Here is a 14697-nt window from a genome sequence, read left to right on the forward strand (position 1 = left end):
TCGTACGGCCTCGATGTACTAGCCAGTGATAAGCGTAATTGTGTCGTACCGGTTTGTGGCGCAAAATGTCGGTCTCGGGAAGCCACATCCATCTCATCGCATCGTTGGAGGCGTTAAGTTTGGCTGGGTAGCCGCAAATGTAACATTGCATCCCCGAAACGTGCTGCGGAACTCTTCGTGTTACTAAGCAAATGTCTTACGCTCACTGCGAGTCTCAAAAGGCTACTTACACGTGGTTTATTCCCACTGGGATGAGAGGGTCGATCATATGGCCTTCTGCGACCTCCGTGGCTTACCAGACCGTAAGTTCGGAGGCGCCCGCGTGAGCACTTCAAGATACAGTGGTTTATCTCATCTACTCGGCCCAGGTCTTATAACAGCGGGATACTCAGCGGCGATTCGCAGATAACCCCACCGTGTTGTGAAACGTTGTACGGCCCGAGCCTCTCATGACACTTCGGTCCGGCAAAACGAACAACCCCATGTCTAGAGCGTGACCACGACAGATCACCAATGTGAATCCTCTCTAGTGCTTACTTTATGCCGCATGGAAGCCACCATGTTTACCTCGGCAAACCTCAGTCGCGTAGAGGTAAAGAGGATCATTACGTGAGGTTCATCTGGGGTTCATCTGTTCCTCGATGCAGCCAGCAGAGAATACCGGTGCAATGTAAGACATCTTCCTAGTAATCATGAATCTTGCTTATGAACAATGCCTAAAGCCTAGAATCTACGCCGACAGCTACCGCCTTTCCTACATATCGATATCATCTATCAACTCGCACATATATACCCAATCCGCTTTGTGCGGAACTGATGTAGTGTTCTCTAATATGTACACCAAGATATCATATTGTGTTTCGTCTTCACGGCCCCCTGGGCTGGGGTTTTCCAATCGGGGAGTAGCTTACATACGCAACGACGCAGACATGAACTCTGCAAACTTGTATTTGAAGATATCTACTTAAGGACACTGGTTCCGACCGCACAATCTTACGTATCCAGCCCGTGTTCAGTGGTTTCTAGTACGTTTGGCAGATACTGTATCTGAACGGGGTGGCCCCTTTTACCCCTTTTCCAGTATATGAGCTCATATTCCTAACAGACGACTTGCTAACGATCTTTTCTACAATTCCAAGTGAATCAATTTGATTTTATGAATGGAACGTGAACTTTTATAGCATTTGTAGAATTCATTTTTTAACATCTTTGAACTGGATCAGGATTACGGAGGCAAGCTTCCGTTTCTTGGCATTTCTGCTCTGCCTACGGAAACACGAACTCGGCCGGGAGCAACCACCAATTTGTCTGCTGATTTCATATTTGCGAAGTATTTTTATAAACGATGGAGGCTTTCATTAGTCTGGCGGGCGCTGGAACAGCGCATGCCAGGCCGTTGTACTTTTAGATGTCTCAAATCTTATGTGGGAAGAGGAAAATAATCACGACTACGGGCAATCAAGCCTTGCTCTGATCATCGCGGGGTATTACGAGAGTAATCAGTTCATATGAGATTTTATCCATAAACGTATATCGCCATTGAGCTCGGTGCGGCCAGCTTGTGTATGTCGACATATTGCAAGGTCCTAAGTTGGCTCCGGTCATAGATTATGAGATTTGGAAATCGACATAGGCGCTTCAAGATAGATTAAAGCTCTGATCCGATGTTGCAACGAATCTTGACCCAGGGAATTTAACGCTCGAATCGCGTGGATGTAAAACCAAGTAGGCGACATAACTCTAGTCGCTATTGGTGGTGAATTGCTGTCAATTGAAGTGGTCTTTATTCAGCCGCTCTGGCACCCCGCACAGCTTCCATACCACCAATACAACCTCAAGTTGTAACTGGAGACCACTCGTGAGTTAGTCTCGGCGTTGCGCAATTCCTTGATCCATACGGCTAGTATTTCACGGAGCTCAGGCGGATAGGCGGGGGGAAAGACGATGACAATGCTATAAGAAGTCAATGCTCGATGATGACCCAACCCTTTTGAACGCTCTTATGGACAGGCCTACGAGTGATCCATTAAACTCCCAGAACACTGTCTGTCAACATGAAGCTCAAATCCGGACTTCTAGCCGTTCTGGCTAATAGTGCGTCGGCCCAACAAAGTATGTGGGGGCAATGTGGTGGCCAGGGATGGACGGGGCAGACGAAGTGTGTATCTGGTGCCGTCTGTGCTGTCCAGAACGAGTGGTATTCGCAGTGTGTAGCAGGTGAGTTTATTGATGAACATTAGGGGGCTATCATGGTGATCTTAGAATCTGACAGCCAGCGCAGAGACAGCCCAGACTACACCAGCAAAACCATCATCCAGCGTCCCACAGCCTTTTACATCGACGGCAACTTCGGCTGCGCCCAGTGGTAGCGGCACGTTCTCGTGGGACAAAACTACGTTCTACATCAACGGTCAGAAGCACCAGATCATCGGCGGTCAGATCGACCCACAGCGCGTGCCGCGGGCCTACTGGGGCCAGCGATTGCAGATGGCCAAGGCCATGGGGCTGAACACTATCCTAACCTACTTGTACTGGCAAGACATCGAGAAGTACCCTGGGCAGTTTGACTTCACCGACCGGAACGATGTCGCCGCGTGGTTCCAGGAGATCCAGAACGCCGGCTTGAAAGCCGTACTGCGGCCGGGACCATACGTGTGCGCTGAACGCGACTGGGGTGGCATCCCCGGCTGGGTGTCGCAGCTCTCAGGGGTCAGGATCCGATCGAACAACCAACCGTTTCTGAACGCGACGTCCGGGTACATGTCACAGGTGGGCGCGCAGGTCAAGCCGTACCTGGTCACGAATGGGGGCCCGATCCTCATGGTGCAGATCGACAACGAGTACGGCTACGCGGGAAACGACAAGAACTACCTCAAGGCGATGGCGGATATACTCAAATCCAGCTTCCCGGGTATGAAGCTGTACACCAACGACGGCGCCCAAAGCGGTGCCCTAAAGAGTGGCTCACTACCCGGCGCCCTGGCCGTGGTCGACGGCACCGACTCACGCAACGGCTTTAATTTGCTACGACAGGTCATCACGGACGAGAGCAGCATCGGCCCCCTGATGAACGGCGAGTACTGGATCCGGTGGTTCGACAGCTGGGGCCCGCGCAACGGACATTCGTCGTATGACGGCGACACGAACGGACAGTCGGGCCGAGCAAACGAGCTGGACTGGGTCATCTCCAACGGCAACCACATCAGCATCTTCATGTTCCACGGGGGCACGAGCTGGGCATTCGGCAACGGCGCGGCCGACGCCAAGCCCGTCCAGGCCTTCACGACGAGTTACGACTACGGCGCGCCACTTGACGAGACCGGCCGACCCGCCCAGATCTACACGGCCTTCCGCAACGTCATCTCGAAGCGCGTATCGGGGATCCCAGCCGTGCCCTCCACGCCGCCGCTCATGACAGTGTCCGACTTCGCACTGACACCCATACTCGGCATGCTGGATAGCCTGTCCACCAGCCCGCGGACCGCGCCCTCGCCGCTCGCCATGGAAGCCACCGGCCAGGTCTTCGGATACATCCTGTACGAGTACGTAGCGACAGGCAGTGCTTCGGGCGCTGTATCTCCGGGCACGGGAGGTCCTCGTGACCGCGTTATCGTATACGTCAACGGGGTGCGGCGTGGCGTCATCGACGGCATCTACCGCAGCCCAGCGAGCGTCAGCGTGACGCTGGCTCGGGGCGACAAGCTCTGGTTGCTGGCGGAGAACCTGGGCCGCGCCGACAACGGCTTCTCCGATCAAACCAAAGGCATCCTGGGCGATGTCAGTGTGGGCGGGACGCGGCTGACTGGCGGCACTTGGAACCATTACAACTACCCCCTCGACGCAGCGCCTGCTGTTCCTACCGGTGGCGGGGGGGTAAGACAGTGGCAGCCAACGGCCCACCCGTCTGGTATCGCGGCACCTTCAAGACATCCAATTCGGGCATGGCAGCCGACACGTTCTTGCAGTTGCCTGGCGGCGTCAAGGGCTCGGTGTTCGTGAACGGCCACAACCTGGGGAGATACTGGACAGTCGGGCCGCAGCAAGAGCTGTTCTTACCGGGAGCATATTTGAAGCAGGGAGAAGAGAATGTGGTCCTGGTGCTCGAGCTAGAGCCCGGTACATCCAGCCGAGTTGCGAGGGGTATTGCCAAAAGGACTTGGAAGAATAATCCGGATCCTGACTGTAACAATTGCTCGTAAATGATGGCCTACACAATCTTTCGATAGATATACTTCTAGCCCGTAGTATATGGATGATGTGGATTGAGATATATTTGCACGTTCTATCAAAGAATCCGTATTTGATAGCGATATGAATGTGGTTATAATAGTAAAGTCAAGTTTTCTATGAACGACTGAAGTTATTCGACCATAGAAACGCATAAGTTATGCTGTACGCTCTCACGTTAGCAGCGCCTTGCGTCTTGTAGAGTAAATTGAAAGTAGCGTAACAGAAACGACATGACATGAGAAACCACGTGCAATCTTGGGAGGCGAGGAATCTATCTACGCGTGCGCATCTAATTCCTTCTCCGTCCACGCCCACAGCTGCTCGCACAGCTTCTCATCCTTGGCCTGCGCAGAGGCCTTGCCGTCGACGGCGATGGGGTGGTAGAAGTGGCCGGACTTGGCGTCGGGGCTGACGGCAGCCCAAATCTGGTTCTTGGCGCCCTCGGAGACGCCGGTAAGAGCGAAGCTGACGAGCCAGCTCAGCGGCTTCATGATGAGGGAGAAAGCCGAGTAGCTGGCCAAGGGGCCTCGGGTAAGTTCCGTGTTTACGGCGCCCGGGTGCACGGCGACGCAGCGCAGGGAAGGGTAGCGCTGGGCCAGCGCGCGCGAGTGGTGCACGTTGGCCTGCTTGGCGATACCGTACCGGGTCCAGGTCGACAGCGTGGCCATGTCGCTCTTCAGCCGCGTGTCGGCGTACGGGTCCGTGGCCGCGAAGGCCTCGCCCATGGACGACAGGCTGACGATGCGCACGTCGGCGCCCTTCTCGGCCGTCTGGAGCAGCGTCGGCAGGAGCAGCTTGGTCAGCTGCGCGTGGCCCATGTGGTTGGTGCCGAACTGGATCTCGTAGCCTTCCTTCGTCAGGCCGGGGGACAGGCCATGATGCCCGCGTTGTTGATGAGGATGTGCAGCTCGTTGGCCTGCGACAGGAAGTTGGCGGCGGCGCGCTTGATGCTGTCGAAGGACGTCAGATCGCATTCGAGGAAGGTGATGGGCGCGGCGCCGGGAGCACGCTGCTGAATGTCCTTGATTGCATCTTGCGCGCTGGTGGCGTTGCGGGCGGCCAGGTAGATGTGCGCCGGCTTGTGCTTGGCGAGCTGATAGATGGTTTCCTTGCCCAAACCGACGTTGCCGCCCGTCACGAGAATGGTCTTCCCGGAGAGGTCCGGGATGTCCTTGTCAAAATCGAACTTCATCGTGGAGTTTGTTGTTGCTGTGATAACTTGAACAACAATTGATGCCCGCTAGCCTGATAATGAGTACTGACTGAATAGCTGGATGTTGTCGTCCAATGCGTACAAGCGTTATTATGACATCGGCGATGTGGATCATGGGAGACGGACCCCTGCGGTGCCGAGGTGAAGCCATTTTGTCACTCCATGTGGGAAACAATGACGCGGGTTGATGCATCTCATGTTGCCATCTCTAATTCACTATCTCTATGAAGCGTATGACTGACACCCTGCGTGCGCCCTCTTCAAGTAAGGCAAGAATTCCGCGTCGCCATTCGCTGCGCAACGTCGACAATCAACTCAGTAGATAATCAGGTTTCGTAGTCGTACATCTTTAGTCTGGGGGCTAGTAGTTGTATGTTGGTTGTGACCTTCCATATACGGCTTGGAAAGGTGTTTAGGTTAAGTATCCGCGAGCCAAAAGCTACCAGGTAAACTCAGGCGCCCCGTTTGAGCTCTGATCTAGTGACGTTGCCAGGTTTGTGCAGTACATATTCATCACTTGTCGTAATGTATCATACAACCTTTATTGCTATATACAGGGATTCTGCGTGATGCAGCTCAGTCTACATCATTTATAAACGCTCGGTATCCCCTAACATGGGGCTCGATATCGTTTCTGTGGTTGCAGGGCTTTCCAGCCAGAGTGAGGTCGGCAGTCAAACCATCGGAGGCCTTGTATCCGGCGCAGACGACATGAGGGCCAACAGCCTTTGGGTCCTTGACATTGGCGATAATGTTCTTGCCCTCATCTTTATCATCAGAAGGAATTGTGAATACTTTATCAACGCTCGTAGAAGTGGGCGTATGGGAGGCAACCAGGGAGACTGCATGATGTCGCCCAGGTATTTGCCGAGGAACACTGATTGCCCTAACTGTCCCTTAGAGCCTCAATGTCGACAACCTCCTTTACAGCCTCAGTGGTGAGTACGTGGGGATGCTCCTCACCCACCGCTATGCTATCTTCAATCCTGATTCCCATACCTCTGAAGGCTTCTGGCCAACTGTCGTCATCAGGCACGTAGACGCCTGGCTCAATGGTAATACAATGCCCTTCCCTCAAGGCAGTGCCTCGGGAGTAACCTGGAACATCGTGTACGTCGAGCCCGATATAATGACCTACATGGTGTGGGAAAAGGGTATCCATCCGGTTGCCGCCTACGTCGAACCCCAGTTGTCGCAGGTTGTCCCTCAGGGAAGTTTCCGTGACCGAGTGTAGTTTATCTAGTGTCATGCCTGCGTTTTCCCTGCAAAGGCTGATGCTGTGCCGTTGTGCCGACAGAACCGCCTCGTACAAGTCCTTTTGAGCTGGCGTGAATTTCCCATTGACGGGCCATGTACGCGTAATATCAGTGATATAAGTGCCGTACTCCCCACCTGCATCGACGAGCACAAACTCGTCTTCGTTCAGATGCCCATTGTTCAGTACGTAATGAATGAGCAAAGCCTTCTGCCCACCAGCCACAACGGGAATGTAAGCTGACCCTTCCAGGCCTGCTTTGTGATATTCGTACTCGAGAAAGGAGGCCAGATCCTTCTCGTACCGCCAGGACTGACGCATAGCATTGGTAAGAGCACGCCCGGACGCTTGGCCAGCGCGGCGCATACAAGCAACCTCGGCAGGGGACTTGATGGCGCGCAAGGGGGTTAAGTGCAGGTCTCAGCGGTGCAACGCCTGCATCTGGCGCGACAGTACGCAGCATGTTGCCCATTTTAGAGAGTACACCGTGCTTTGTGATTTCGGCGTCAGTGTAAATTCTGGTTACATCTCTCAGAGCTTTGCCAAGCTCGTACTCGACACGACCTATATCCCCGGCTTCATCGGCGTTCCACACATCGCGGGCAGCATCAACCCCACTCCATGGTCCATACCATTGTTCTTGCTTGGGGTTTTTCGGCCGGCACCAAAGATGAAAGACGTAGTCGTTATCGGTCTTGACAAGAAGGGCAAGCGATTCGGGTTCGCAGAAGCCAGTCAGGTAGAGAAAGGCAGTTTCCTGGCGAAAAGCGTGGAAGACAGCCCCAGACTTGAATTGGATTTCGGCAGAGGGCAGGAGGACGGCGGAATTGGGAGGCAGAGAAGCTATGAGACGTGCGCGTCGGTCGTGGTACTCTTGGGCGGTTATACCAGGTGTTAGCTCGCCGGGCGCAAGCATATGCGGATGCGTCTCATGAACGGGCTGGCCGAAGAGGACATTCGAGGCCGGGACCGTGGAGGTTGCGTACGAGCGGCGGGACAACGGGAGGGACTGCGCCGACAGGCCCGAATATGCCGGAAACTGTATCTGAGGTGGCTGCAGCGGCGCAGAAGCCCGGGTTCGATGGCAGGACGGGAGGCTTGAAGCATGCCGGCTGGCTTGCAAGCCAAGTTGGCGCCATGGCGATCTGGGCAACCTTGCGAGCTTCATTTTGGCAAAGGGGCGATGCAACGACAACGAGCGTCACTGGGGTACGGGCGTCATCGCCAGCCGGTGGGGAGACCAAGAAAGCAGAGAAACGGAGCAGGACACAGACCGGCTAGGCTGCCTACGACAATTCACGCCCGCGCACACAAGTAGATGCAAGAGAGCAACAAAATGAAGTTGTTACGAACGAACAAGCGCCAATAGTAGAACTCGAGATGCGCCTGCGACACGGTCAATTGCAAACGAGGCCAATTAAAACATCAATGCCACGCTACGTACACACTTTCGATGACGATGTTGGCTGCTGTGCAGTGCTGTGCAGGGCTTGTCCGCGGTCAGTTCTCCTTCCGGCCAAGCTCGGGCTGGTTGCTGTGCTGCAGTGTCGCGTGCAGTTGAGTGGGACGGATGGGGGAGGTTTTGCTCTTTTCGCACCTGGGCGGCCCGTGCAGTGTTGTTATTATTGAATGGATCGCTGATTGATTTGCGGGCTAGCGCCAATTTCTTTAGTCACAGCAGCAACACACGCCTAACGCCCGCCCGCTGCAAATCAGTTGCTTTCCCTCTCGTTGCTGCTGTTTTTGCCTACTGCTTGTCTTGCGCAACCACACACCCCCGAAGGAGCATCACCCTCTTGTGTTAAGGCCTTTGCCTCTGTCGACCAACGTCCTCTCCCGACCATCAGACCAGGCGGTTCTCGTGTCGTTTTGGCCACTGGGCATTTCTTCTATAATTTTATTGCGCTGCTGGATCTGTAATGTCGTCTTAATCCCCTGTATCTTGGTCGTGTCCCCAGCGCCCAACCAGAGCGTGTTGTGTCACGCTTCGCGTACTCCAGCCGCCTTCGACCACCGCCCGACCCGGCCACGCTACAACCCTCCCCTGCCCCTCTTGCGCTCTCAAAAATCAGCAACAGAGACCCGAACCCGTTCAAACTTATTAACCTCGACTACCAAACTCTGTCTGCCCCAAACTGGCAACTGTAGATCTTGGATTTGCAGCTTTAGCCTTTTTATCCTCTGGTATGGCTTTTCTCTCTTCCATCTTATACTCGACCTCCGTCTTGTGTCTCTTCTATACATCTCCCTGCTAGACACCGGAATTGACGTGTTTGGGTCTCCACCAATAGCAGGCAGGCAGCACATCCCCCGACTCGCCAATTCTCGTAACACCTAGTGTGTTCATTGGCTGTGTCCGCACACCAATTAAACCCAAGTGACGACTTGCTCTACGCCTCCCAGAATCGCGACGGATCTTCCCACGCGGCTTTGCATCTCAACTTACCCGGCGGCCGACAATTTCACATTAACCCACGAGCCACTCACAGCATGGTATAGGACATTTATATGGCAGCAGTATCGCTATCTCCGGCACCCGTCCCTCTGTCCTCCAACATGTCTGGAACAACCAGACGGATCCCTCTTTCCAACAACCAGAATGTTGCCAACTCTCCCATCAGGAGCTCCGCCGCCGCTTTTGCTGCTGCCAAGCAGAGGCGTTCCTATGCCAATATGCAAAGAGAAGAAGCCTACGGGCAACCCCCTCCGGCGAAGAAGCAGATGCTGGAGTCGGGCATTCCGCGGCCACTGAACTCGCCCTCGAAACGGATGGTCAAGCCGCAGGTGCCGGTGCAAACGCGGCGGACCACCAGTACATATGAGAGCAGATTAACACGGGAAAGGATGGGCCACCATCAAACCCAACATGTCGAAACCAAGTCCAGCAGGTACACCGAAAAGGACCTGGAGGAAATCCGGCAATGGAAGGAACATCACCGGGCTAGGTTCCCACGTATGGTCTTCTACTTTGAGAACATCCCTACTGAGGTTCGCGCCAAGTTGGCAAGGCAAATCGAGAAACTCGGAGCTGTAAGTAAAAGTCGCGCTATTCCCACATGAATTTTACTGACTACGATTCATACAGCGCGAAGACAAGTTCTTTTCCAACGACATCACTCACGTGGTGACGACTCGTTCAATCCCCCCGAGAAGAGTGCCCGTCAGCGAGAGGAAGAAGCCGCCAATGCCACTACGGATATCCACGACGGACACGAACAGGTGCAAACGATCAACCCCTCGTTGTTGAACCGTGTAACGGAGGGGACCCCATCAGTGAGAAGGAAACTGTTTGACACAACATCCACTGCTGCGGTCCCTAACCGGCGGCCGTTGACGCAACTTCAGGATGCCAGGCCGAAGAGGAACATGGATGTGCTGCACCGTGCCCGTGAGATGGGCAAAAAGATCTGGTCCTTGGACAAGCTGCAAAGAATGTTGTCGATGCTGTTGGAAGAGGATCTGTTGGTCAGTGCTGCCATTGCTTACGGTGAATCAAAGAGCGGAACTGTCAGGACGAGCCATACCGATTCCCGACCGCATCAAGAGCCCAACCTTCTTCAGCTCCTACAGAACGAGCGTGTCAATGGACCTTCTGATCGTGACCCTACGGTAACGACTCAAGAGCTCCACTACTTCAAGGGACCGTACGTCTATATCTACGACTTTGAAGAAAAGCAGAAGCCTATCATGGTACGAGAGTATCAGAAGGTCAAGAATAGGGCCGATGGTGATTGGCCGCAATTCCGTACAGCGCCATTGGGCCGGTGCCCTTTTGTTGAAGATTATGACCACAGAGAGGTTGCCAAGCCGAAGCCGAAGCCGAAGCAAGTAACAGCAAAGCCAGCGGTTGATGCTAAGGCAACGGTGCAGCCTCGCGAGGCGCCCATGGCAAAGCCCGTGACTGGCAAGCGATCGCTGGGTGAGATGGAGAGCGCACACAATCGAGGCTCTAGTGTGGCTTCGACTGAGCTCATCACCTCGATGAAGCCTGGAAGCAGATTTGAGTTCCGCCCCAACTTCACAAGCCGTGCTGGTACAACGAGATTATTTGGAGGCGAGCCAGTTGCGTCGGGAGTTCAGCCGTCCAATGTCACATCTGCCATCCGATCTCAAATGATATCATCAACAGCTGCGACGCCTGGTGCCATTGGTATGATGAGCAAGGAGGTCCACGGTCTGCAACGAAAAGTCCTTCAGAGAAACAGCTCTCATGATCTCAGTTCTCGACGCGCCGGCAGTGTGGACCCCAGTCTCCGGGATGATCCCACTGCCAAAAGAGCCCTCACGCTCGGCCGTACTTCGAGTCGCCGGTTGGATATGGTTGACGATGCCGCCCCTGTTGCGGAGGACGAGGATGCGAAGGTGCGTGCTCAAGCTGAAAAGCGAGCAGCCGTCAAGGAGAAACAGCGCGACCCTAAACCTGGTTATTGCGAAAACTGCCAGGATAAATTTGAGGACTTCGAAGACGTAAGTAAAACCCCTGCATGCTGCTGTACCGTGGAAATTTTGACTAACACCTTGCTGCACAGCATATTGCTTCCCGTAAGCATAGAAAGTTTGCAGATAACCCTGACAACTGGTCCGAGTTAGATGATCTGCTGTCTGAACTGCAACGCGAGCCCAAACACAAATCCTTCACTGCCTGGACCCCATCGCTCCCGGCAATGTCATTCTAGCGTTGGGGCGACGAGTAGGCTCGAAATGCTCGTGCGAATCATTCATTCGCTATATCCTGCATAGTCGACCCTAACAGCAACCCTCCAAAACCACACTATACGCCGCCATCGACTGCGTTCTTTCCTATCCACTTGTTCAGCAACACGGGTCAACGGTACCCTTTTGCGAACCTTGGCTTTCGTTCTTTTCTCCCGCCCCGAATCTCTATCATTACTCGAAGCGCTCACATCATTATTGAAGTCGCACGACAAACACGATTCATTCGAACAGCATGGCGAGGCGTAGATACCTGATTGTTTCTTTCTTCCCATTCATAGCATTTGGCGGCGATCTTTGGCGGTTGTTGATATCTCTCCAATTTTCTTTTCTTCAGCTCGAGAAAGCGGACTGGTGGTACATCCGGTTAGGCGAATTGGTCGGTCGATACCTCGGTCGGGTTTGCATGGCACGGTGTATGTGGCGATGATACGCAACGACATCAGGAGGAATCCGGGTCTGCAATTTGCAGAAGGCGTTCTGGAGGTAAAGTATCTGGGGGGACTGGTGTAGATATCACACCCTGGCAGTACATGTATATGTAGGTTATATCTTACACCCAAAAGCAGAGAACTTTGTGATACAATATGAAGCCCTGCCATTTCATTCTCATTTCTATGTAATCTAGACGTGCAAAGACGCGCCAATGTAATTGTATCATGCCCCCAATAATTGAATATATCTATGCCAACTGCGAGCTAGTAGATGAACAACCCCACCATGGCCAAGTACATATTATTTAGGTGGGCCTCTATATCTCGGCCCACTCGCCATTGCAATATTTAAAGTCTTTAGCTCCACCCTGTGGCTTGACTGGAGAATCATCCCTACCTGGTCCTCACAGACTTGGCCCATCACAGCCACAGCTCACATGCTTCGCGTTTGTTGTCATACACGACCTTTCATTTCTCAACTTTCATTTTTGACATCGAGTGACTGCCTTGGGGAATTATCTACGAGTCCCTAGTTCTATGCCGGATAACTAATTTTCGAATCCCTGCAAGGCAACACGACTTACGCGTCATTGGTCGCGTCAACCTGTCCTGCATTTCCAGGTCCATCAAGCCTGGCCATCCCCATCCGATATAAACCTCGCCTTTTAAAAATGTCGTCGGAGCCAGAGTCGGATTTGGAGTCGCATGCGCATGATGAGACTGGTCATGATGTTGATGAGTCCAGCTCGGACGAGTCGGATGAATCGGGAGAGTCGGACGAGGGTGAAAGCTATGGTTTTCTGGATGTCGAGGCCGAGGAATCTGGTGATGAATCTGACGAAGATGGCATGAACGATGGTTCCGAGGATGGATTTGAGTTCGAGTCCTTCCCCCAGTTCACACACCTTCCACCTGAGCTTCGCCAGCGTATCTGGGAATTCTTCGATCCGGACATGAGAGCCCCCGCTCGCATCTTCGGCTTTCGCATGCCTTTCAACGGTGCTAACGAGCTCCATGAGGGCCCGTTATTGGAGCGTCAGACTGCTCCAGCAAGAGCTATGTTGGCCACTCACCAAGAATCTCGTGCATATGCCTTGAGGTACTACCCGGATGCCATTGAGAAAGCCGGAGAGCCTGACATAATCCGCTATCGAAAGGAGACAGATATCATCATGGTCTCTGGTTACTTCAGAGACTTTGCAACCATATCTTCATGGCAAGACAGCTATGTATTCACTGGAATTCACAACATCGCCTTCCACCTAGAAGGCGCCGCCGAAAACCAATATGAAAATTTGCTTTCTATAGAATGTCCAAATTGGCCCAATCTACAATCGACTTACTTTGTTACCCGGGCTATTGAGCATCATATGAGAAAGTTGCGCTGGTGTGGCTCTGATGCAGTCCAGACATATCATCTTCAAGTGGAGGAGCTAGAAACCGGCTTGGGTGAAGATTACGAAGCCATTTACTGCTGGCCCCAAGGCAAGGAGCGCGAGCACACCAATTACGCAATCTTTGGCCGCGAGGAGGAAACGGAGGAAACGGAGGAGATGGAGGAGATGGAGACGGAGGAGGCGGGCAACTCTTCACTCGGACAAACTTGTTCAGTGATCAAAACAGGAGAGAGAACTATATGGCCAATCGTGGTATTTGATTTCGAAGGCTCTGGTGTGCGCCGTTATGACAAACTCAGGGAGATATACCCAGCGGACGGCGACTGGGAGAAGGCGGGTGATTGGCAATCCGATGAGTTTTCTGGTGATGAAGATGAGCTGTCTCCCGACGAATACGAAAGCGAGGGTATCGATGATGGTACAATTGACGAGGATGAAGGCTCAGGAGACGAAGACGATTTGCATGTTCTCGATGACGAATCGGAGCAGGAGGACGATGCATCTGCTTTTAACGGTTTCTCGCCACTACCAGAAGACTTTGCTGCCGTGGTCGAACCTACCAACTTCTCTAGCGTCGAACCCGAGTCTGCTCGCTTCTCCAGCGTGGAGCCTGAGTCACCCGGCCACAGTGATGCCGAGGAAAAATGTACATCGGACGAATCTTCGCGTAACGCCCAAAGACCAAGACGCCGTGTGATAGCAGACTCTGAAGACGAATCCGGCGACGAGGGTGGAGATGGGGAGAAAATGGCCGCACAGCTTCCATCACGCCGCAAACGGGTCGTTGTGTCAGATTCGGAGGAGGATGAGGAAATGGACGACGAAGAGGAGGATGTTAAGCCGAACAGGCGCCGCAAGCGAGCTGTTTCAGACTCTGAGGCGGAGGAGGATGTGGCCGACGAAGAGGGGCAGACTAGGTCAAACAAGCGGCGCAAACGCGTAGTCGAGTCGGACTCGGAGGACGAAGGAGAGGCATCTCGGTCAAACAAACGACGGAGACGGGCAGTTATGCCAGAATCAGATGACAATGACTCGGCTACAGAACAGGGCGAGGACGAAAGCGATGGCGAGGACGAAGACGAAAGCGACGAAGAGGATGAAGATTCGGAAGAAGACGAGAAGCCCCAGAAGAAACCCTCACTGGCTGAGCGACTGCAGCTCTTCCGCTCTGAAGTGCCCGTCGCACCTTCACCCGAGCCCGGCTCGGAGCCCGATTCGGATATGGAACAGCTGCGCAACGGCGACTACGACGACCCTTATGCCGATACGTACGACCGCGATGATGAAGGAGAGGGTGATGCTCTTTCTGAAAATGATCAGCTTCTGGATATGGATGGAGACGAGGGAGATACCTATGGCGACGATGGCGATTATTGATTGCCGCGAGGCCCCCTAGCAAGACGCATGGTGAGCAAGGTCGGCATAATTTTGGGTTTGTAGGATACGTGTACCAAA

At 53.6% G+C, this 14697-nt stretch overlaps 5 protein-coding genes across 5 annotated transcripts; 3 read left to right on the plus strand and 2 right to left on the minus strand.

Annotated features, from left to right (window-relative positions):
• Positions 1–2054: 2054 nt before the first annotated feature.
• PG998_013526 (uncharacterized protein) lies at positions 2055–4199 on the plus strand (the record flags this gene model as incomplete). The annotated part of the gene is made up of 3 exons (XM_066880342.1): positions 2055–2217; positions 2273–3873; positions 3966–4199. 3 exons carry the CDS (start codon positions 2055–2057, stop codon positions 4197–4199), a joined length of 1998 nt encoding a protein of 665 aa, XP_066724481.1.
• Positions 4200–4505: 306 nt separating this feature from the next.
• PG998_013527 (uncharacterized protein) lies at positions 4506–5422 on the minus strand (the record flags this gene model as incomplete). Its single annotated transcript, XM_066880343.1, has 2 exons — positions 4506–5077; positions 5101–5422. The coding sequence occupies 2 exons, from the start codon at positions 5420–5422 to the stop codon at positions 4506–4508; spliced, it is 894 nt and encodes a 297-aa protein (XP_066724482.1).
• Positions 5423–6329: 907 nt separating this feature from the next.
• On the minus strand, positions 6330–7837 carry PG998_013528 (metallopeptidase family M24; the record flags this gene model as incomplete). The annotated part of the gene is made up of 3 exons (XM_066880344.1): positions 6330–7085; positions 7183–7571; positions 7669–7837. The coding sequence occupies 3 exons, from the start codon at positions 7835–7837 to the stop codon at positions 6330–6332; spliced, it is 1314 nt and encodes a 437-aa protein (XP_066724483.1).
• A 1360-nt stretch (positions 7838–9197) lies between these two features.
• Positions 9198–11374, plus strand: PG998_013529 (uncharacterized protein; the record flags this gene model as incomplete). Its single annotated transcript, XM_066880345.1, has 3 exons — positions 9198–9732; positions 9784–11165; positions 11228–11374. Coding segments are annotated over 3 exons (2064 nt in total), but the record flags the coding sequence as incomplete, so codon positions are not given.
• Positions 11375–12516: 1142 nt separating this feature from the next.
• On the plus strand, positions 12517–14619 carry PG998_013530 (uncharacterized protein; the record flags this gene model as incomplete). The annotated part of the gene is made up of 1 exon (XM_066880346.1): positions 12517–14619. One exon carries the CDS (start codon positions 12517–12519, stop codon positions 14617–14619), a length of 2103 nt encoding a protein of 700 aa, XP_066724485.1.
• Positions 14620–14697: the final 78 nt, after the last annotated feature.

Source organism: Apiospora kogelbergensis (assembly GCF_038363985.1).
Source record: "Apiospora kogelbergensis strain CBS 113332 chromosome Unknown utg000009l_segment0_segment0, whole genome shotgun sequence".
Taxonomy (NCBI): domain Eukaryota; kingdom Fungi; phylum Ascomycota; class Sordariomycetes; order Amphisphaeriales; family Apiosporaceae; genus Apiospora; species Apiospora kogelbergensis.